This window comes from Cannabis sativa, chromosome 5 (genome assembly GCF_029168945.1).
Source record: "Cannabis sativa cultivar Pink pepper isolate KNU-18-1 chromosome 5, ASM2916894v1, whole genome shotgun sequence".
NCBI lineage: Eukaryota > Viridiplantae > Streptophyta > Magnoliopsida > Rosales > Cannabaceae > Cannabis > Cannabis sativa.
Window position 1 is genome coordinate 74,225,673 of NC_083605.1, and position 22,464 is coordinate 74,248,136.

The window sequence follows — 22,464 nt, forward strand, 5'->3', positions numbered from 1 at the left end:
CTCAATATCCAGAGTTATTCAGGTTAGATTTCGGGGACGAAATCCTTTTAAGGGGGGGATAGTTGTAAAGCCCGCTTAGTTAATTTGGAAATTATCAGTTGTTTATGTTTAATTATGAAATTATTTATAGCTATTTAAATAATTTATTACTGTTATTTATGTTATTCAGTGGCTTGCATATTTTGCATTTCCGGTGTCCGGTATTTTGGAACTCGGCGTTTGGCTCAGTAGAAATCACAACTTAGTATGTTAGTAGTTTGGGGACGGGTTTTAGACATTGGGAATGTCGGGAACGGCCGGGAATTTAGAATTTCCCAAAAATACCCCTTTAGTATGATTTTCATGATTTTATGGTGGAGGGGCAAAATGGTCTTTTTGCCCCATTAGTGTTTTGTCTTTTAGTGACTTTTTATTTGAAAATTAAATGTTTAATTTTTAGTATTATTTGGCTGAAATAAGAGTTATGTAATGGGGGTTTAATTCATTTATCCAAAAATTTCAAAGTTTAGAAAAATTAGAAAATTGGAAAACCTCTCTTTTCTCTCTCTCTTTTTCGGCTGAAGGCTTGGGGTTCAAGGGCTAGTTTTCTTTCAATTTTCAAGCTAGTTTCATCCAATCTAAGTGTTCTTCTAATCCTTGGTAAAGTCTCTAACCTTTCTTGTTGTAATTTCTTGAAAAAATGATGAAAAATGATGATGCATGCATGATTAATTGAGGTTGTTGCTGCTGTGTTTTGTTGATGTTTTCTGTGGTTCAAAGCATGTTTAATTGATGTTAAGTGAGTTGTTTGAAGCATGTTAGTTAGGTTGTTCAAAGCTTTGAGTGTTCTATGCAAAAATGTGATTTTTGGTGAAAATAGTGTGAATCTGTTTCTGTGATGTTGCTGTTGTTTTTAATTGTTTTCAGAGGCTTAGATAAGCTTGATTAAGTAGAATTAAGCTAGTGAAATGCATGATTAGGTGGTTTTGCTCAAGTTTGAGTTTAGATATCAAAGCTTGAGCTCCAATGGCATTTTTCGTGTTTGAGGTTTCTGGGTTGTTTTGATGCCTTGGATATGTTCTAGGGAAGGTATAGAACAGGTCTGGAAAGTTTGAGGTGATTTGGGGTTGAATTGTGCAAGTTATGAAAATTTGATGTTGCTGCCTACGAGGAACCGGAATTCCGGTTGTGCATCCGGAATTCCGGATGGGGGTCCTGAATTTCCCAGAACCGGAATTCCGGTTGGGCAAGCCGGTCTCTGGTTGGGGAATTTTCAGAAACCCTAGTTTTCCTCGTTTTTATGTTTTAGGGGGTATTGCCATGCTTTTTATCGATAGGGAAACTTTTAGTTCCTAGTTTTAGTCCCCGGGAAGTGATTTAGCGTGTCACTTATAGCGTTGTGATTTTTATGGTTTAGGAGCCGATGTCCGTAGCTCGGCTTCGGTTCCGGTCGGGTTGGCACACGAATTCGGAATCCGGAGTAAGATTAGTATAACGGTATGCATATGTAGATTACATGTTTAGCGTGCATGTAGGAAGCCTATTAGATTACATTAGTTGTATGTTGGCTTCGAACCATCCAACCCTGTCACGTCGGTACGGTGGAGTATGACCGGCGGCGGAGTATGACCGGTTTGACCGATCAGTGACACTTGGTTGGTGGTTCCGTGCTATTGACGTATCCCGTCGGTACGAGTGGAGTATGACCAAGACGGCGGAGTATGACCGGTTCGGCCGATCAAGAGGATATAGTAACACGTCGGTACGAGTGGAGTATGACCGGACGGCGGAGTATGGCCAGGTTCGACCGATCAGGTTGTTACGTGTCAATAGTACCGTCCCTATGAACGTTCAGAACTCAGTACCATGTTGGACATGGCAGTAGTGGCTCAGTACCATGTTGGACATGGCAGTAGCGGGACTCAGTATCGTGTTGGACACGGCGGTTAGAATTATGTATGAGTATTTCTATGCTTTTCTTACTGAGTCTGTCGACTCACAGTTTATGTTCATGTGTAGGTAAAGGCAAGGCTATAGCTGATGGACCGTGAGCGAGCTTATGAGATTGTACATGTCGGGGCGGTTAGGCCTGGAGCGTACGATCATCGGGACAGCGAGGCTGATTTTTGTAACTGGTCGTTAGACGACCTTTATTTTATGTATCAGTTAATCAGTTAAATCTTTTTGTAAATGATTTTATAATCGGGATCCCGAGTCTTTTGTAATATTATTTTATGAGTTTAATTAAAAAGCAAAAAATTTTAATTAATCACGTTTTTCCATAAACCTCGTTGATTAGCAACGAGCTGCACAGCATGTTTAAAAATCACGTAATACGCCTATGTTAGTTAGGGTGTTACAGTAACATCGAAAGATATTGGTTAAACATTTTCATTGATCTCTTTGCTTCAAAAATCCTTGGGACATTTATTTGATGATATCTTTTTTGTAGATCATTCCAAATTTTAGTAGCAAATTCTATGTACACATGTGCGGACTCACATAGAGGCCTGCCCCCTAAAAAAAATAAAAAAAAATATATATGTATTTTGGTTAATTACAACATATATTTGTAATTAAAGATGATAATTATAAACATAATAATAAAATCGTATTTATTTTTACTATTAAATTTACTTTTTGCTCCCTTCACCAAAAAAAAGTGCCCCCCCTCAATTTTAATTTGTACATGAAACTATAATGTAAAAGTCAAGAAATTACTAAAATGTTACATCGATTTCAGATATCATGATTTTCATCTGCTTGCTTGATCAGCTTTCTCTATTGTATTTTGTTTTCGAGCTAACAAAGCAACAATCAAAGATCTTCTCTAAATATTATAATTGTCATTACAAGTAAAATTTTTTGGAACTAAATATTTATATGCAAATTTAATTTAAATATTTACGCTATAAATTATATTAATTTTTTCATAATATTTTTTAAGTTAAAATAAATAAAATTATGACTTGCCTACATAAGAAATATAAAAGTAATGATACACGTGATGGAAGATCCAATTTATGTGTGTGAAATATATTTGGGTACGTTGCTTGAATTTTAGATTAGTTACAGTTGAATTAATATGAAAAAAAATACAAATAAAATATTGGAAAATGAAATTAATAAAGTGAGTGTGTAAATTATATATAATATATGATTTAACACAATAAATAGGCATTTAATAAACTGAGGAAGTCTCTCTAATCTGAAAATAATAAGAGTGACTTTTTTTTAGTTTTATTTTTCTTCTTCTTCTTTCTTCACTTCTAATCAAAACCTAATAATTGGCTGAAAAAACAATAATAATATAACACGTGCTTGTTGTGATGATATATGAGAATAAACATTATTGATTTAACTGTGTCATGTCATTACATGAATATATATATATATATATATATATATATAATATATTACGGGCTAATTACAACTTTCTATTATAATCTTTTAGTTAATTTCCATGTCCGAAATCACATGTTAAAATATTTTTTTTTAATTTTTTTATAGTGGTAGTCGTTATAGTTACAGTATCATTCTTGTAATTTTTTTTCTTCAAAATTCTGAATAATTTACATTATCGAAAATAGAATTCTTGATATTCCAGTTTACCGCGTGTGTTCATAAAACTTCAAATGTATTTTCGGCACTGTAAACTATTTGAAAATTTTTCAAAAATTTACAAGGATGATGTTATAAACGCAACAAACACCGCCGTGGAAAAAAATTAAAAAAAAAATATTCCGACGTATATTTTCGAATGTGGAAATTGACTAAATAGTAGTTGTAACAGAAAATTGACGATAACATTCTTTAAAACTAATAATAATAGCAAAATATACGTTTGTATATATTTAGAAAGAACATTATTATTAGGGATTATTTCACAAATACATAAAAATAACAAAAAAAATTATAAAAATACGATTATACAAAATTTTAAATATTTTTATAATTTTTATGATTTTTTTTACAGAAAATAAAAATTTTTTATGTTGTACTCTTATTAATTTGTTGTTCATTTTTCGTTATATATATGTTATTTTTATTGTTGTTTGAATGTTATTTTTATGTAATTTTTTTGTTATTTTGTGTTGTTTTGATTCTATGAAAAACCGTAAAAATATATATATAAAAAAATTTTTAAACGTAAAAATGTAAAAAATTTACAAAAAAATATGTACCTTACCAAATTGATGTAGCGTGTTGTGAGCAATTTAAGGACGAAAATTTTTAAATTCAACAATCTCAACAATTCAAAATAAATTTAAGGTCTTACAATTACAAATTCATGGAGTAAAAATTTTAATTCACCTTATTTATTAAACTAAAATGTGTGGAACACCATACACCAATAACATATTATGCCACTTTTTGGAATGTTTGATACTTTAAAGTATGGTTTAGCATTTTTCATTTAGAAAATATTAGATGAAAGTATATAGATCATTGCTATTAAATATTAAATATCAATTTAGTTTGTAATATTCTTTAAAATTAGATGAAATCCTATACTTAATTTGTATTTACGTTATTTTGAAATAAATAAAAGGTTTGTGCATATTGGTTTGGGGTTGACTAAAAGCCAATCCCAGCCGTCGACTCGTGAAAGGCAGTATCAACGGTCCCACTCCCACCTCATCAACCCAACCCAAATTGCCTAACGTAAATAATTTAACTAAACAGGTAAACTATCCTCTATTATATTACACACTCTATAAATCCACATTTTGCTACTTTTATTTGTTTCACCATTCAAATTTCTTTTTTCCCATTTTTATTGGTATGATGGTATACCTTATTTAAGATGAACTAAAAATTTTAAATTATTTTTAAATAATTTATAATATGAAAAATAATATTAAATAATAAGTACTATTTGAAACTTATTCTTCATTAATATATATTTTGACTTATACATGGTCGTAACATAACTATAATAAGTGACGGGCTTAAAATTTTTACTTTGTGAGGGCTTATTTATTATTAAAAAATATTTATACTTATATTATAATCACTCTTACTAGATTTATTTAATTTTGTAGAGACTTTTCTATTATTTTGGTCTATAATTATTAAATTAAGAAAAATTACATTTAATTTTTTAAAAGACAAAATTTTTATTAGTGTGGAAGCTATAGCCCCACATCAACACTACTAGATCCGACCATAATATAAAGATTAGACTAATTAAAAATTTCTTTTAAAACATATTGGTAAATTTACCAAAAGACAATTAAGAGCACCTTCAAAAAGACTGCATTTCCCTATTTTACTGCTCCTACGTGCTTCAATGTAGCTTTATATAACACACCATTTTGTTGTGTGTGCTACAATGCATGACATATTGTAGCATATGGACATCTCACTTTTTTTTTATTATTATTTTATTGTATATAATATATATTATTTTCTTTTTATTATTATTTCAGAAAATAGTAAACTAATACACTCTTATTTATTTTGGTATTAAAAAAAATTAATTTATTTTCTTAGTATATTATAGTTATTTAATATATTTTATAAACTTTTGAGAGATTTTAAAAAATAATAGGCCAAAAATATAATTTAAACAATTTATTGTACACGTAACTCTTTTATAAGTGTTGATTAAAAATTGTTTAAATACTATTTTTTATATTGTATTTTATTAAAAAAATAATATGATAATAAAAATAAATTTTTATGAAAGTACTGGATAAAAGTTTACAATTTTATTGTAACATGGAATTTTTTACAAAAATACTGTTGTTTTATAAAACAACTTAAAATAACTGTAAAATAAATTAAAAACAATAGTAGAATAACAGTAAAAATTTAACACAATACATAATATGAAATTTACACAGTATTTTTGAAAAAAAATTTGCTCTATAATAAAAAAAAAATTAAAATTTTAATATGTAGTATAAAAATCTCTAATAAAAAATATTATTTTTAGTGTTAATTTTAGTATTGTCTCTGGAGTATAAAGTGTTTTTAACATTAAATTTGATGATAGTGTGATATTAAATATAGTGTATAAAATGGAGATGCTCTAAGGGTGTACTAAATATTTATATAAATATATATAATTTGATTTTCCATTTTAGTCCCTAAGCTTCTTCATTCTTTCTTTGCTCATTTTCTCTCTCTAAAAATCACTATAAACCGCGTTGTTGTTGTGTTTCACAAAATTAAAAATAAATTTTATAGTGTGGGGAAAGCAAATGAGTACTAATTAATTAGACCAACCAAAAAAAGCTCTAAACCTATAAATATATATATATATGTATAGTTTGATTCTTTTCTTCATTCATGGCGGTTTAATTATATACCACTGTACCATAATTTTACATTGATGTAGATGATCATGATCGTGGAGGAAGACTTGCTTTGATTACGAAGTTTTTTTGAAGTGTTTAGTCTCTTTCATCTTTCTCAGCTACAAATTTCACCTTTGTCTTTTCTCTGCTGGTTTTGATTTTAGTTTCTCTTCCGCGTTAACATGTCAATTCACTGAGATTCCCCTCAAAATCAACGCGTCCGAGAGTTCGTATAAAAAACTTCTGCCTCATTTCTCATTTTGAATTAATAATACATTGACCGAAATATTGATTGATTTGATTGATTTCTCAAGAAATTTTCGATGAGGGATTTTCCGAAGCACGAGCGACGTTGGGCGTCTGATTCGGTTCCTGTTAAATCGGCGGTGAGTGCTGGATCATCGCCGGGATACGATTCCAGTTCGACTGCGGCGGAAGAGGAGTTTGTTGAGGTTACGCTTGATCTTCAAGATGATAATACGATTTTACTTCGGAGTGTTGAACCGGCGACGGTGATTAACATCGATGACGCAATCTCTGTCGTTGGTGGTGCCGGAAGTGAAACTCCGGCTTCGGTGTCGAGATCTCCGTCTACGTTTAGGCGGAGCTCGTCGAGTCGGCTTCGTCAGTTTTCTCATGAGCTTAAAGCGGAAGCCGTCGCTAAGGCGAAGCAATTTTCGCAGGAACTAAGAGCTGAGCTAAAGCGATTCTCGTGGAGCCACCACGGTCACGGCTCGCGTGTGCTCTCGGCGGCGGCGTCTACATCAGCTACTCCTCAAAATGGCGTTAGTGCCGGACCTGGAGCTGGATTCGACTCGGCTTTAGCGGCTAGAGCTTTGAGGAAACAGCGAGCTCAGCTCGATCGGACTCGTTCTGGAGCTCATAAGGCTCTTCGTGGATTGAAATTTATCAGTAACTGTAAGACTAACAGAGTCGATGCATGGAACGAAGTTGAGGCAAATTTCGAAAAGCTCTCCAAAGACGGTTTTCTCTATCGCTCCGATTTCGCCAAATGCATTGGTAATAATTATTTTTAATTGTTATTTTCTTAATTACATTTTCATTTTTTTATATATAAATTTTTATTTATTAATAAATAAAAATAGGAATGGCGAATTCGAACGAGTTTGCTCTGGAATTAGTTGACGCTTTGGGAAGAAGACGAAGATTGAAAGTTGACAAAATCAGCAAAGAAGAACTCTACGAGTTTTGGTCACAAATTACCGATCAAAGTTTCGATTCCAGGCTTCAGATCTTCTTCGACATGTATGCATTAATTAATTTAATCATTATTACAAAACAAATTAAACTAATTCACTAATCTAATCTTTTTCAGTGATTACGTTTTTCTTAATTATTATATATATTTAAAATGCAAGCACTTATGCTCAACGACGTAGGGGCAAAACCGTCTTTTCATATTTACTAATTATGTGTTTTTTCTTGTTATTGATGTTGAAGGGTGGACAAGAACGAAGATGGTAGAATTACTGAAGAAGAAGTAAAAGAGGTAAATTAACTAATTATTATATTATAATAATTAACTAAGAAAAAAAAGAAAAAATTGTTGGACTTTTTTATTTTTTGAGATGATGTGTGACCTTACTCTTCATTAATTAGTGAGTATTTTTTAAGGCTGCTGCTTGATTAGTTATATTAATTAAATTAATGATTGTTGTATAATATGCATGAATTAGCCAACTTGCTTTCTCATTTAAATTATTTTATATTAAAAATAAATAATAATAAAAAGAAGTAAATATATATATTGAGCCGACCCTTCTTGCTAGAGTGACCAAAAGTGACACTGAGAGTCTTTAATTTTTGCATAATCTTCTTCGATTATTATGTGACCATCTTTAATTTTAGTCTACGGTAGGCAAGGATTGGGTGACCTTAATCCATGAGTTTGTAAAACTAACCACTCCCTCAAATATTATAATTATATTTTAATTGATAAAATAATTAATTAATTTTTTTTGTTGTTTTCTTGGTCTTATAATGTTTGCCATGTTCTTAAGCATCTTTATCTATTATTAGATGTAATATTCAAGAGTTAGTGAACTAGGACTCTTGAACAGAGACCCTGGGCTTTAGACAGGTGGACACAGTGTTTTCTAATTTTACCCAAAAAGTTTTGTAGAAAATATTATGACGATTTTTTTAGTGGGGTTGGTGAGAGGGCCTTTTCGTAATATCATGCAATTGCTTCTTCATCTCTTATTTTCTTTCTTTTTTTTTTTTTTGAAAAATAAAAAATAAATCAAATTCTATTTTTTTTTTCTCTCATTTATATGTTATAATTTGGTATTTTTGTATATGAATAGATTATTATGGTAAGTGCTTCTGCAAACAAGTTAGCGAGATTGAAAGAACAGGCAGAAGAATATGCAGCTTTGATCATGGAAGAATTAGACCCTGAAAGACTTGGCTACATTGAGGTAAGCTAACGTTAATTATTATTCGTTACCTCAATTTCTAACCATATTGGCAATAATTTTCTTTGGTGTGTAGTATAAGATTTACGTATATGGAATATTTTGTGAGAGAGAAAAAGACTTTGACTAAGGTTCACTACAGATTGACTTTGACTTTTTAGTTTTTACTATGCTCATTTTTTAGCTAGAAGAAAAAAAAATTATTAATTACTGTTTCAATTTTGTTTTGTTCGTGTTGTTGAACTGTGGAGGAAGGGATTTTTTCTACACGAAAAAGAAAATAACCATATAGTCTATATATATAGGAATTAGTCTAAGTTAATGACTTGATCAATAGGTAGTTGCTAATGAAATAAGATTTCCACTATATAATACATTACATTAGAAGAACAAAAAGAAAAGCAACCTTTATTTCTTTCATTTCAATAATTAAAATAAGTAATAAATATGTGTAGTAGTTGAACAATTTTTTTCTTTTTTCTTTTTGTCTTCAATTTGTTAGCTAATTATCTTTTCTAGTGCACTTTTAGCTAGTTGTCCCAACAAATCATTTTGATAAGTTTCATATCATATTTGCTAGCTATTTGTAATTTGTATACACAATCATAAATATATAAATAATTGAAATATCGGTGCTAATAATTTGTGGCTTCGTTACTGACATCATTGATCTTGAGCATTCCGCCCCTTCATAATATTTGTATTCTTTTAATTGATCCACATTATAGATGACTATTTCAAACAAATATAGCTAGCTAAGAATTTCCTTGAATATATATAATACTATATACGTGTGTGAACAATGACTACCGGAAAGGTATTATATTATATATACACATCATTTTAAATTATTTCAGATGTCAGCGTATATATATATAATTTATAATATATAGTGCAAAATGTCGTGCCGATAATTAAGTAGAAACAGCTTATTACATTAATATTTAATTACTAAACCTTCATGATTGACCTTCTGAACGTATAATTTCTCTCAGCAAGTGTTTTTTTTTTCATCAGCTTAATCTATTTCTATGCTTGGCTTTCACTCCTACGTGCACGTAGGCACGCGCCGTGATCTTATATTGAGTTGACAAATTGAAGATATTATTATTAAATGAACAACATTTTCATACCATGATTTATATTGTTTTTCACCATAGTAATTTTGTTTTTGTTTTACTCAGCTATGGCAATTGGAGACGCTTTTGCTACAAAAGGACACATACTTAAACTACAGCCAAGCGTTAAGCTACACGAGCCAAGCCTTGAGCCAGAATCTCCAAGGTCTCAGAAAGAGGAGCCGAATACGGAGACTGAGCACCAAAATGGTTTATTTTTTGCAAGAAAATTGGAAGAGAATTTGGGTTCTGATGCTTTGGGTTGGCATAATGGCTGGATTGTTCACATGGAAATTCTTACAGTACAAGGAGAAAAAGGCCTTTAACGTAATGGGTTACTGTCTCCTCACGGCTAAAGGAGCCGCCGAGACATTGAAGTTCAACATGGCACTTATACTATTGCCTGTCTGTAGAAATTTAATCACTTGGCTTAGGAATACAAAGATGGGTTACTTTGTGCCTTTTGACGACAACATCAACTTCCATAAGGTACGCATTATGCTTTATTTATACGTTTTTGTATTTGTTTTTTTTTGTTGAGTTTGGGGTCCTATCTTAAAAAATATCTATACATTATAGGTCAACGTTATATGGTCTTGATCATCTTTTTTAAACTAAAACTGCAACAATTTACGCGTTTTTGTTACACTTCATTGATTAGGCAGCAAAAGTTGAAGACAATAAATACCTTTCACTCCCCTTTCTTTAATAAAATGAAAACAGAGAGTATTGATGTAGACGTGACGAAATGACAATATTCTTAATGCATGTTTTGGCAAAAACATTAAAATTTGGAGTTAAATACCATCCTAGCTAGCTACTAATGACATTTTAACATATGCCTGGAACCAGCATTTGGAATGGAACTGAAATTAGATTTCTTAAATTGGGTATTTTATTTATTTTCTATTTTTCTAAGTAAGCTATAGGAAATAGGAAATGGACAATTTCCGTTTGACGTGCTAACTTACCACTATTTTCCAGCCATAGAAGATAATGAAAATAAAAATAAAATAAAATAAAATACGTGGTGCCCGCCGCGAATATATATTATAGTGGAATGGTTTTTCTTGTCCTTTAGTGATCTTGAATTGCCTTTTAGCTAAAGAAAGTGGGGAAAAAAGATACAGAAGCATCTTCTTACGAAAGCCAAATCACATTACTACGTAAACCATCGAAAATGAACAAGAGAGATTCTCTCTAAAAAGTAAATAAAGACAAACTTTACCATAAGAAAAAAAAAACAAATAACCAAGTCACAACCAAAGTATGTCCAAGCGTATATGCGTTCCAACTATGTAGATTCCCTGAGCTTCACACACGTAACATCTTATAATCTGATGTAGACTTTTGGGACTTTGGATATACTTAATCAATTTTCTTGACTGATTAGTACTATGTCCTAATTGATCAGTTTTGTTTTGTTTTAATGATTTTTTTGTAGACAATTGCTTCAGCCATTGTAGTTGGTGTAATTCTCCATGTAGGGAACCATCTTGCATGTGATTTTCCAAGGCTGATAAGTTCATCAGAAGAGGCCTATAAAAACAATTTGAGTCTTGACTTTGGAAGTGATAAGCCCACTTACTTAGATCTTATTAAAGGAGTTGAGGGTGTGACTGGAATCCTTATGGTGACATGTATGACCATAGCATTCATACTTGCTACCCGATGGTTCAGGAGAAGCCTTGTTAAACTTCCCAAGCCATTTGATAGGCTGACTGGCTATAACGCCTTCTGGTATTCACATCACCTGTTTGTCATTGTCTATGTCTTGCTCATAATCCACGGAGTATTTCTCTATCTTGTACACAAATGGTACAAGAAAACGGTACATATATAACTTTGACACCATTATTTCAATCTATATCTAAGTAGTGTAACAGTGTTGGTTCAATATATTTTAAATTTCATGTGTTTTTAATTGCAGACATGGATGTACTTATGTGTTCCGGTGTTACTATATGCTGGTGAGAGGACCCTCAGATTTTTCAGGTCCGGATTCTATAGCGTCCGTCTTTTGAAGGTAAAAGAATTATACTACATTTTATTGTTATGGAATCTGGATACTTGTTGTCCTTAAAATTAAAGCTGCATTACTTTTGTTGTAACTTTTTCTTTTATTATTGTAAAATTTTAGGTTGCTATTTATCCTGGAAATGTTCTAACATTGCAAATGTCCAAGCCACCCCAATTCAAATACAAAAGTGGACAGTACATGTTTGTGCAGTGCCCAGCCATTTCTCCATTTGAGTGGTATATATGTCTCCACTAGCTTTCCTTTTCAGTAATTTTCCCTGAATTGGCCTTGTTAAACATCATTAATTGCTCTGTTATGTCTTGACTGAATTGATCAGAAAGTTAGAGGTGTAAATCCTCTCTGATTTTCTTTTTTCTCTATAGTTGTTACATTCAAATAAATTGTACAATTTATAATGCCATACTGTTGCTAGTTTATTTGGTCCTACTCCTGCTAAATACTGTGCTATGATTTATAAACGTCAGGCATCCATTTTCAATTACCTCTGCTCCTGGTGATGACTACCTCAGTGTTCACATACGTCAGCTGGGTGACTGGACACAAGAGCTGAAGAGGGTATTTTCTGCAGCATGTGAGGCTCCTGTAGCTGGAAAGAGTGGACTTCTAAGGGCTGATGAAACGACAAAGAAAAGGTGGAAATTCACGAATCTTTTCTGCCTTTCATTTTGACTCTTGAGCACTATAATGCTGACTTAAATGTTCTGCATTTCAGTTTGCCAAAGCTATTAATTGATGGTCCCTATGGTGCTCCAGCACAAGATTATAGAAAATATGATGTCTTGTTGCTAGTTGGTCTTGGAATTGGTGCAACCCCTTTCATCAGTATCTTAAAAGATTTGCTCATCAATATCGTAAAAATGGAAGAACAAGCAGTAAGTAGCTTGTGCTATTATTAGTATTATTCATATCTAACTATGCTTCATAAACTTGTGATTAAGTTTCCATTTTCTTCTCTCTTGTTAGGATTTAGCCTCTGATCTCAGCAGAACATCAGACCTAAGTGTGGGTAGTGCAGATTCCACCACTCCCAACAGGGTTTCTCGAAAAAAGGCACTGAAGACCACGAATGCCTACTTCTATTGGGTAACTAGGGAGCAAGGCTCATTTGATTGGTTCAAAGGGGTAATGAATGAAGTTGCTGAGCTTGATCAAAGGGTATAATTTTTGTAATTTTCCCTATGCATTAAGAGATAATTATATTTTATTATTGGTAACTAAATTACTATATGCTCTGAATTTTTCTTTTAGGGTGTTATTGAAATGCATAACTACTTGACAAGTGTGTATGAAGAAGGTGATGCTCGATCGGCTCTAATTACTATGGTTCAAGCTCTGAACCACGCCAAGAATGGGGTCGACATTGTGTCAGGCACAAGGGTAGGATCTTTGATCTGTCATTTTCATAATATATTATAAGCATTTATCCTTAAAAATTATCACTGTTTCAATCCATGCGTAGAAAGAATTTTGGCCTTATTGTTTTACAAATATCACATGTTCTCTTTGGCACGCGGTTTTGTGTGCAAAAAAACAATCTTAAAAGAGACTTCTTTTCAAACCAGTGTGGTCCACTTATCTGATACCTTAACACAGAAATGAAAATTTGTAGCAATTTAAGTACACATTAAGTGTCTGCTGCTTAGGTACTTAGTATATTTATAACTAAGATTTCCCATTTTCAGGTGAGAACCCATTTTGCAAGGCCTAATTGGAAGAAAGTTTTCTCAAAAATGTGTTCCAAGCACTGTGGTGCTAGAATTGGTGAGTCAATTTTATCAAGCCATTATTAAATCACAGAAGATTTTAATCTCTTTTTTTATACTAATATTGATTGTTTTAATTTCAGGTGTGTTCTATTGTGGTGCTCCAGTTCTAGCCAAAGAACTTGGCAAACTTTGTTACGATTTCAATCAAAAAGGTACAACCAAGTTTGAATTTCATAAAGAGCATTTCTAGCCAAGCCTTCTCTCACATTTTATAGGCCTATTATGAGACTAAGCAATTTTGTAAACTTTAGATATATGAAATATTTGTACAGCCTTAGATGGGAAAAAGAAAAAATTACATATATTAATCATAAAAAATAAGTTAAACCGAGTCAAGCAGCAGAAAAAGTATCCTGGATTATATATATATATAGTGAGGTGGCTTGGCATTGTACATATGGCGAAAGATGGAGATGACACGTGTCAAGTAAAAGTAAATTGATACTGTTGTGGTACTCAAAGAGTGCGATACAGCTACAATATTTATATTTATACAAGTTTGACATAATTGATGAAGACAAGTATTGAATGGTAGACATTCATTGGTGGGTTAGGAAGAAGATAGTTGTTCTGTTACAAGGTGGGATATCTTTATATATATCTATAGCTTTTCTCAGAAATTATAATTAATTTATCTATTTTATTTCTTATTTTGGTGCCCAATTTTTCTTCTTTTTTTTCTTTCTTTCTTTCTTCAAGTGGGGCCCAGGGAATCCTTCTAGAATGTAATGACGCAGACTACCACTTTCAATTATTTTTTATAGATATAATTGTTTAGAATAAATAATTGTTCTTTTCTGTAGATGAAGATGGTACTTTTTAGCTATGTTTTTTCTTTGGGGGACCTTTTTTGGACAGAGTGATATATAATATAGTGAACCACTGAACCTTACATTGTCCCTTAATTTTCTCCTTAATACAATATATAATATGTTTTTTCTTTTCATTCATTACTCATGTCATATCTTTCTTTTGTCAAGATTATAACTTTATATTAAAAATAACTAAAATCTCAATTGGGACATAGAGAAAAGATTCACTAGCCAAATCAATCGTTAGTACAAAACTTGTTTTCTCCCAAAAAGGAAAACACTTGATTGAAACCATCTTAATTTTGCTCTTTGAATCTCACTGTTGAAATTCCTTCAACTCTGGTTGAAAAGCTTCCCTTTAATTCGCCAAGATAAAAATCCCTTTTATATATATATATATTCAAATCCTAAATTACCATTTTTGAACACCTTCAATCAAGAATCAAACCTCTGCAAAGAAAGAATAGCAGAGAAAAACTGCAAAGAGAATTAGATTGTCTACTAATTATGTCTGTTTTTAATAGAAGGAAATTATTTTTTAATGATTTTGGATCATTATTTATTAGATGATCTTGTAAATTTCTAAATTTAAATGATCATTATAGATTAAATATCCATGTTTTTCGAATGGATAAATAATTTTGTAGTTAAACATTTTTTTTTGTTGTCTTTGAGATGCTTAGTATATTATTAGGCTGTTAAATATTTTTTTTTTATTATTATTCAATATACTTGTCCATTTCCCTTTTATTGCATGATTCTTCCTATTATTAATTCACAAACCCAACAACAATAGTCAACCAAAAAAAAAAACAGTCAAGATTTTTGTGAATGTGGACTATTGAACTCAAAATGGTCATCATTTCCTTTTATTTTTATTTTCTATGTGGTCTGTATGGTCTATGTGGTCATCATTTTTTTTTTATTTTCTATGTGATCTATGTGGTCTATGTATCTATTAACATAGATCACATACAAAATAAAAATAAAAATACATATATATAAAATTATGTGCATTGCAAGTATATATGCTTAATTTTTTTAATTTATAAATAATTTCATTCAACTCAAAACAATACTATATAAATTGTTTCAATTCCAAAAAGGACCGAATATATAGACTTACAAAATGCTAAAGAAACCATTTCCTATTTTTCTTTGTAATCTTTTTATAACTACTAACTTTTGTAATTCTATTCTTACATTGAATCTCACCTCTGTATACACACTTCAACTCTTTGTATTTTTTGATTCCAAAAACTATCATTTCTACTTTCCATATTTGGTATACCAAACCAGCAACCATTGCACTCAAAACTTGTTTTCAAACATGAATATTCTTGGTCGAGATATCCAACACAGCAAGGCAAGGAGCGGTTTGTCACTTACTATTCAATCCATTCATTTTTTAAATTGAGTAAAGAATCGGCGACTGAAAGTACACTCAAAAAATAGATGGCCAATCGATTCCAAAGCTGAACCACATAACGAACATGTTGAATCTTGACAGACTTGAAATGAAACTAACCTGTCTCTAGTTTGAAGATGATTTGGATTGCTAACCAAATTATAAAACTATGCTTTGGTACATTGTAGCGATTCCACAATTCTCATGCCATGCTACTTTGCTTTGTTTCGAACATAAAACCTCATATCCCATTTAGATGCTATAAACCCCTATTGTTAGTAACTGAAAGTTCGGCATTCCTTTATATTTCTCTTTGATTCAAACTATATCTTGCCAATACTAACTTCCATTATAATAGGAGGTTTATAGCTCTACCAGTTAACCTTTTTGATGTAGATACTATGGATCCACTGAGCTCACAAGTTATTTTATTTTGAAGTAATTGTCCAAACATACTTGCCCAGAGCAGTAATATTCCTGTGTCTGAACCCTAAACTTTCCTCAAATTCGGGCCTACATAGCCTATCCCAAGCAACATAATTAGGACTATTTATTTCAGCTTCTCCTCTCCATATTTGACAAAATCATTGTTTGTGTCCAATAAAAATGGATAGTAAGAAGAACCAAGTTAATCAAGGTTACCCTTCCAGGAAATGATAAGTTTCTTGTTCTCTACACACAGATCTTTTGAACCATTTTCTCCATTAGAATTTCATATTTCGAAGCTAAAATTCTTCGAGCACAGATTGGTATGCCTAAGTATTTGAACGGTAAAACACTTCTACTGAACCCTGAAGCTTCCATAATTCTCTATACTTCTTCTTCCTTCATTTTACTATAATATAATGCAGATTTCGAGTCATTAGGGAATAAACTCGAAATAGCTGAAAATAACTAGAAGCCTTATAGCATAAATAGATAGATTTGAAGTCACCATGACAGGACAATAGTACATCATTCGCAAAAAAAGATATGATTTAAATTCAATTCAGAGCAATGATTTAATTTGAAAAAATTAGGGTTTTAATTCTACTGGAAGATTATATAATGGACATTTTTGTCTCTCGAGCTATGACATATGTATTATTGTGTCTCCTAAACTTTTTAGTATTTTACAAATAATCTCTAAACTATTATCAGTATTGTAAATTAGTCATTCTGTCAAGTTTTATCACATGTAGTAAATAAAATAATGATATAACTACTTAGCTAATTGTCGCATCAGCGCTCCATTTATAGTTTTACATTAAAAAAATAAAAATTATACATTTTTTAAAAAAATCATTAAACTAAAAATTAATTAATAATTAAAAAAATTACGTAAAATTAATTACACAGGTGGAGTTGAAATGATATTGACGTGACAATTGGCTAAGTGACCATATTATCATTTTATTTGCTACGTGTGATAAAACTTGACAAAAAGATTAATTTACAACTTAGTGAATGAAAAATTCAAGAAATATAATAATATATAAATCATAAAAATTTATATATATAAAGATTCTCAAAATATTCAAGTAAACTAAAAATTTGCCTACATAGTCAAGACATATTTTGAGGTCATGTAAAATAGCATAATGATTTAATAATATTATTATTATAGCAAAGAATTAAGAAAGTGTAGTCTCAAATAAATGATATACGACAGTCATCTAAATAAAACGACATATGGAGTCAACTCTATCTTCTAAAAGTCTTACGGCCGATTGATTATTTATCATAATGTATTTGGAACAAGGAAGGAAATTACATCAAGGATCTTATGTTATATATATATATATATATATATATATATATGTAACGCGTAAATTACTAATATATCATCATGGAATTTCATCCATATTTTTTGTTTTACTAATTATATATATATTGATTATAATTACTACCCCAACACATATCACTCTCTACTCTCTATCTATAATAATTAATATTATTATAGTTTTTCTTTTTCATTGAAAAATAATAATTAAGAGTAAATTAATTTTTGTTAGCTATTCCTTTCATTCTTCTTCTTCTTCTATACCTGGATTTGTAAGCATGTGCAGTATCTCTGCTACTAATAATCACCATGGTCATTTCCCATCATCACTTTTTTCTTCTTCTTTCTTATTTATTTGAAAGAATAATATATAATTGCATATTTTTGTACTGTTTTCAGAGTTTTGAGTTTTTTTTTTTTTTGCTGGAATTTTAAGCTTAAGCAAATAAAATAAAATAAAATAAATTCTTTATTTTTATTTAAATGGTACAACCTCACACTTTTTTTTTTTAAGAAAATAGTAAAATCTCTTCATCCTATTTTTATTTATAACGAAATTTATTTTAATTTTTTGGCACCAAACAGAGAATTATTTTTGGCGCGTGTTTTGTCCTTAATCATTACATATATATCCACGTGTCATTATTTGATTCGCTAAAGTAAATAACTGTTTTTTTTAACTATTCAGGTTATAATTCCGGTGACCGGCTTTTCATTCTCGGGTTCATACTGGTTTTGGTGACCGGAAAAGCTTTCGCCGGAAAAACCTTCGTCTACGAATCTTGTTTAAGCGTTAATGGAAATTATTCCAACAACAGTACTTACCAGAAAAATCTCAATCGGATCTTCACTAATCTCACCTCCGGCGACGGCAATGGCGAAGGATTTCACAGTTTCTCGTACGGAAAAAGTTCAGACCGAGTTTATGGGATCGGACTTTGCAGAGCTGATCTTGATCCCGATTTATGCCGAAGTTGTCTCAATCAATCTACTCATCTTCTTTCGCTGGCTTGCCCTAACCAGAAAGAGGCGATTGGGGGTTATGACGATTGTATTGTGCGATACTCCGATCGATCGTTGTTTGGAATCGTAGAAACTCGTCCGAGATTCCATTCATGGAGCGATCGAAACGTTTTGTCTGATTTCAGTGGAGGGTTTTCTCGGCATCTGAATATTTTATTGGGGAATTTGAAGAATCAAGCTGCGGCTGGGGGTGATTTTCGGAAATTTGCAGAGGGGAATTATAGTGGGGATCCTCAGTTTGATAGATCTTTGTATGGATTTACGCAGTGTTCGCCGGATTTGTCTGAAGTGCAGTGTAAGAATTGCTTAGATCAAGCTTTTGAGGATATTTTAGGGGAAAATGGAACTTTTAGGGTTGCGGGAAGAGTGATTGCTCCTAGTTGTAACTTTAAATATGAATTTTGCCCCTTTTATGAACATGGAAATCAATCTAATCCACCATCGGAATCTCGAATGCAATCGACACCACCATCTCCTCTGTCAATGAATCGAAAAGGTACGACAAGAACTCAGAAATCTACATTTTATCACCATAGAAGTAATTTCATGATCTTTTATTGAGTGTTTTGTAGAAATAGTCATTATGATTTTTTTTTTTATTATTCTAAAAAAATTATTAGCAAAATAACCATGTTTGATCGCACTATACGATCATAAAAAGACCATTACGATCATTTTGTCACCATTTGTGCGCCTGTTAAATTCAATATAGTTAATTTTGCTAATTCAAACTGATCTTTTCTTTGGTGTATATGTTGGAAGATAGAGTTTGATGAGAGGAGACTCTTTTGTTTTTGCAGGAAAGAAGAGTAACAAGTCTAGAACTATCATCATTGCAGTTGTTCCAAGTGTTGTTTTTGTGGTCTTACTTGTCTCCCTCGGTGTGTACTCAAGTGTGAAAAAGTCAATTCGTAGAAGGGATGAAAGTAAGCCTTTTTGCAAGTTTTCTTAGGTGGTACACAACACCAATAATGCAGTTAATTTAGAAACCATGGTGCTTCACTGCTCAATTTGTGGAATGAATGTGACTCAATTATTGTTGTTTACTTGCTAAAATCTTAATCTAAATATGAAAAGTTTAGTTTGTAGAAACTGATTCTTATGATGTTCCTTCGGTTGGTTTCTTCTTATTTTCTTCGGTTGTGTTAACTTTGTCTAGAAATTTGCTGGTTTATTTTGCTCTTCTGTTAGGCGTAGCCAATAGTTTTGGTGTTGAAAATATGTACAGAATGTGGTCTTCCCTCTCTTTGGATCGGTATTTTTTAAACCCTTATGCATATATCTATGAGAGACATAATTGTCCGGGCTGAAGTCCCTATTGAATGCATTAATATTTGTTGAGTGATGACACCCATATAGGCTTACTGAGTCAAATATGCATGACAAAAATCTTTGAGTTTGAGCTCACTCACTATTCAACCTTAACGAAATAGACATGGCCTTGGAAAACTCTTGTTGTTCTTACTTCTTAGCCTCCAACAACCTTTACAAATGGATAACTTTTCCTAACAGAATTTAATCGAATTATCTGACTCTGATTACAGATGGAGTGCAGGCAGAAGTTACAGAAGAAATCGGAAATGTGGAATGCTTGAAGTTTGACTTTAGTACCATCAGAGTTGCAACAAATAACTTTTCAGAGGAAAATAAGGTCAAACATCAAGATCTTTTATATAGGGTAAGGCATAGGATGCGAATAACATATTTTTGCTTTCCTTGAAGACAGAAAAAATTACGTTATGTTGTTCACACAGGCCACAAATAAAATATCAAAATTGCTGAAATAAACCAATTTTATTTTTTGGACGCTTTCCTCATGTATTTCAGGGTACACTTAGTGACGGACAAGACATTTTTGTGAAATGCTTCAATATGACGAATTCAAGGACAGGGGATTTTATGAATGAGTTACGAATTTGTGCTAAGCTTCAACAACGGAATGTTGTTAGGCTCATTGGTTTCTGCTTGAAAGGAAATGAAAGGTTCCTTATCTATGAGTTTCTTCCTCATAGTCTCCATCGTTTAATATTTGGTAAAATTTTCATTTGATTATGTTTACAGAACCACAAAGTTCCATTTACTTTTAAGTTTGAACAAAACCACACACTTATGTGAATGTGTAGATCCAGTCCTGGTTGAGGAGTTCTCTTTGGATTGGGATATTCGATACAAAATTATAAGAGGCATTTCTCGCGGGCTCCTATATCTTCATGAAGACCACCGGCTGACAATTATCCACCGTGATATTAAAGCCAGTAACATTTTATTAGATGATGATATGAACCCGAAGATATCAGGTTTTGGACTTGCAAAAGTGCTTGAAGTTGATCGTAGTGAAGATTTCAGTATGATTGGGGGGACCGTGTAAGTATATTGATTACTGAGATACAAGTTAGCAAATTACTTTTGTGGATTCTAATCATTGAACAAATAATAATATCCTTACAGTGATTTGACATTTAGTAATAAGATTTAAGATATCGTAAGCAGTGGATAATTATAGTAGATTCTGTTTACAGGGGATATCTGGATCCAGAGTACGCGAGAAGTGGGATACTTTCAGTCAAGAGTGATGTGTACAGTTTTGGAGTATTACTCTTGGAAATAGTAAGTGGACAAAGAAGTATCTCATGCAATGACAACAGGGAGCACCTCGTAGCCACTGTAAGTATAGATACAGATTTTCACATTCCTTAACTTTCAGAAAACCAAAGTAGGATTATGTTAGGATCCACATTGACTGATTACAGAATTGGTTAGTAGTACATAACTACTTGGATACCCTCTTCTCTTGAGCTAGTTTGAGTTCTACCCAAGTGGTTATATCAACTTGAGAGGAATTTATTCTAGTCAATTGATTAATTCAGTCGCAAAGTGTGTGAACAAGTAGGTTCTCTCCCACTTGGGATTCAAACTGAGAAATATATATGATTGTAGGTATGGAGAAATTGGAACGCAGGAACAAGTATTGTAGACCCTTATATAAGATTAAGATATGATTATGAAGAATCTGAAATAATGAGGTGCATCCAGATTGGACTTTTGTGTGTTCAAACACGTTCAAATGCTAGACCAAGTATGAGTTCAGTTGTTCACATGCTTAACTGCAACTGTCTTTCTCTTCCTCTTCCCTCGGAATTTGGAGATTCTCAAGAACTTAGTTATCCGTCAGGGCGGTCGACGTCAACTAATTTCAATTCAGGAATTATTGAATCATCCTCTGAGATCTTCCCAGAGTCAGCTAATGATATTGAACTGCCATAGTTCTTCCTAAGTTCCTAGTATCATAAGAGATTGTAGTGTAGTTTTAATAGTCATTATTAGTTCCTTTTAATTTGTTATTCTTTATATAGGTCATTTATTTTGTTTATTTTTTAAATTATTTGGATTTTGTATTTGTATTGGTTAGCCAGCCGACTGCTCTTTTTTCTTATTTATACAATTTAATAAATTAGACAAATCGCTCTTTGCGTGTGGTTATATTTTATTTAGTAATACTTTAGCTATGAAAATATATCAAAGAAAGAGAAATGCTCACTTTGAATAGTAATATGCTAAAAGACATTAATAATACTTAGCATTTTCAAATATGTCATATTGTTATTAGTAGCATTAAATATTGAGTCAAACATAACTTAATGTAATAATTTTTATAAAATATCGTTAATCAATTGCAAGACGTCACCTCTAAATAGCACCACCGGAAGCAATGCTCCAAACAAGACCTATTAAATTCGCTCTTTGCTTACTTTTTATTTATTTATTTATAATTAGCACACAAACATTTCTCAATTTAGGGGAGGATTCAATTT

The 22,464-nt window shown here is 31.7% G+C and overlaps 2 protein-coding genes across 2 annotated transcripts; both read left to right on the forward strand.

The window, feature by feature from the left end:
* Positions 1-6,072: 6,072 nt before the first annotated feature.
* On the forward strand, positions 6,073-14,597 carry LOC115716306 (respiratory burst oxidase homolog protein A). The gene is made up of 14 exons (XM_030645065.2): positions 6,073-7,304; positions 7,391-7,550; positions 7,746-7,794; positions 8,612-8,725; positions 9,907-10,329; positions 11,285-11,671; positions 11,771-11,866; positions 11,981-12,096; positions 12,346-12,513; positions 12,594-12,753; positions 12,845-13,036; positions 13,130-13,258; positions 13,564-13,642; positions 13,728-14,597. Exons 1-14 carry the CDS (start codon positions 6,608-6,610, stop codon positions 13,835-13,837), a joined length of 2,880 nt encoding a protein of 959 aa, XP_030500925.2. The 5' UTR covers positions 6,073-6,607; the 3' UTR covers positions 13,838-14,597.
* A 3,015-nt stretch (positions 14,598-17,612) lies between these two features.
* LOC115717432 (cysteine-rich receptor-like protein kinase 26) lies at positions 17,613-22,130 on the forward strand. Its single transcript, XM_061116091.1, has 8 exons — positions 17,613-17,941; positions 18,318-19,148; positions 19,453-19,578; positions 20,197-20,330; positions 20,480-20,684; positions 20,776-21,016; positions 21,172-21,316; positions 21,590-22,130. Exons 1-8 carry the CDS (start codon positions 17,908-17,910, stop codon positions 21,914-21,916), a joined length of 2,043 nt encoding a protein of 680 aa, XP_060972074.1. The 5' UTR covers positions 17,613-17,907; the 3' UTR covers positions 21,917-22,130.
* The last annotated feature ends 334 nt before the right edge of the window (positions 22,131-22,464 follow it).

Excerpts from the sequence above, each read along its gene's own strand:
- LOC115716306 (XM_030645065.2), top strand. The coding sequence starts at position 6,608 with ATGAGGGATTTTCCGAAGCACGAGCGACGTTGGGCGTCTGATTCGGTT. Across the intron at positions 12,754-12,844 it reads TAAAAATGGAAGAACAAGCA|GATTTAGCCTCTGATCTCAG; the intron begins GTAAGTAGCTTG and ends CTCTCTTGTTAG. Across the intron at positions 13,643-13,727 it reads GCACTGTGGTGCTAGAATTG|GTGTGTTCTATTGTGGTGCT; the intron begins GTGAGTCAATTT and ends TTTTAATTTCAG.
- LOC115717432 (XM_061116091.1), top strand. The coding sequence starts at position 17,908 with ATGTGCAGTATCTCTGCTACTAATAATCACCATG. Across the intron at positions 20,331-20,479 it reads ATCAAGATCTTTTATATAGG|GGTACACTTAGTGACGGACA; the intron begins GTAAGGCATAGG and ends CATGTATTTCAG. Across the intron at positions 21,317-21,589 it reads GGGAGCACCTCGTAGCCACT|GTATGGAGAAATTGGAACGC; the intron begins GTAAGTATAGAT and ends ATATGATTGTAG.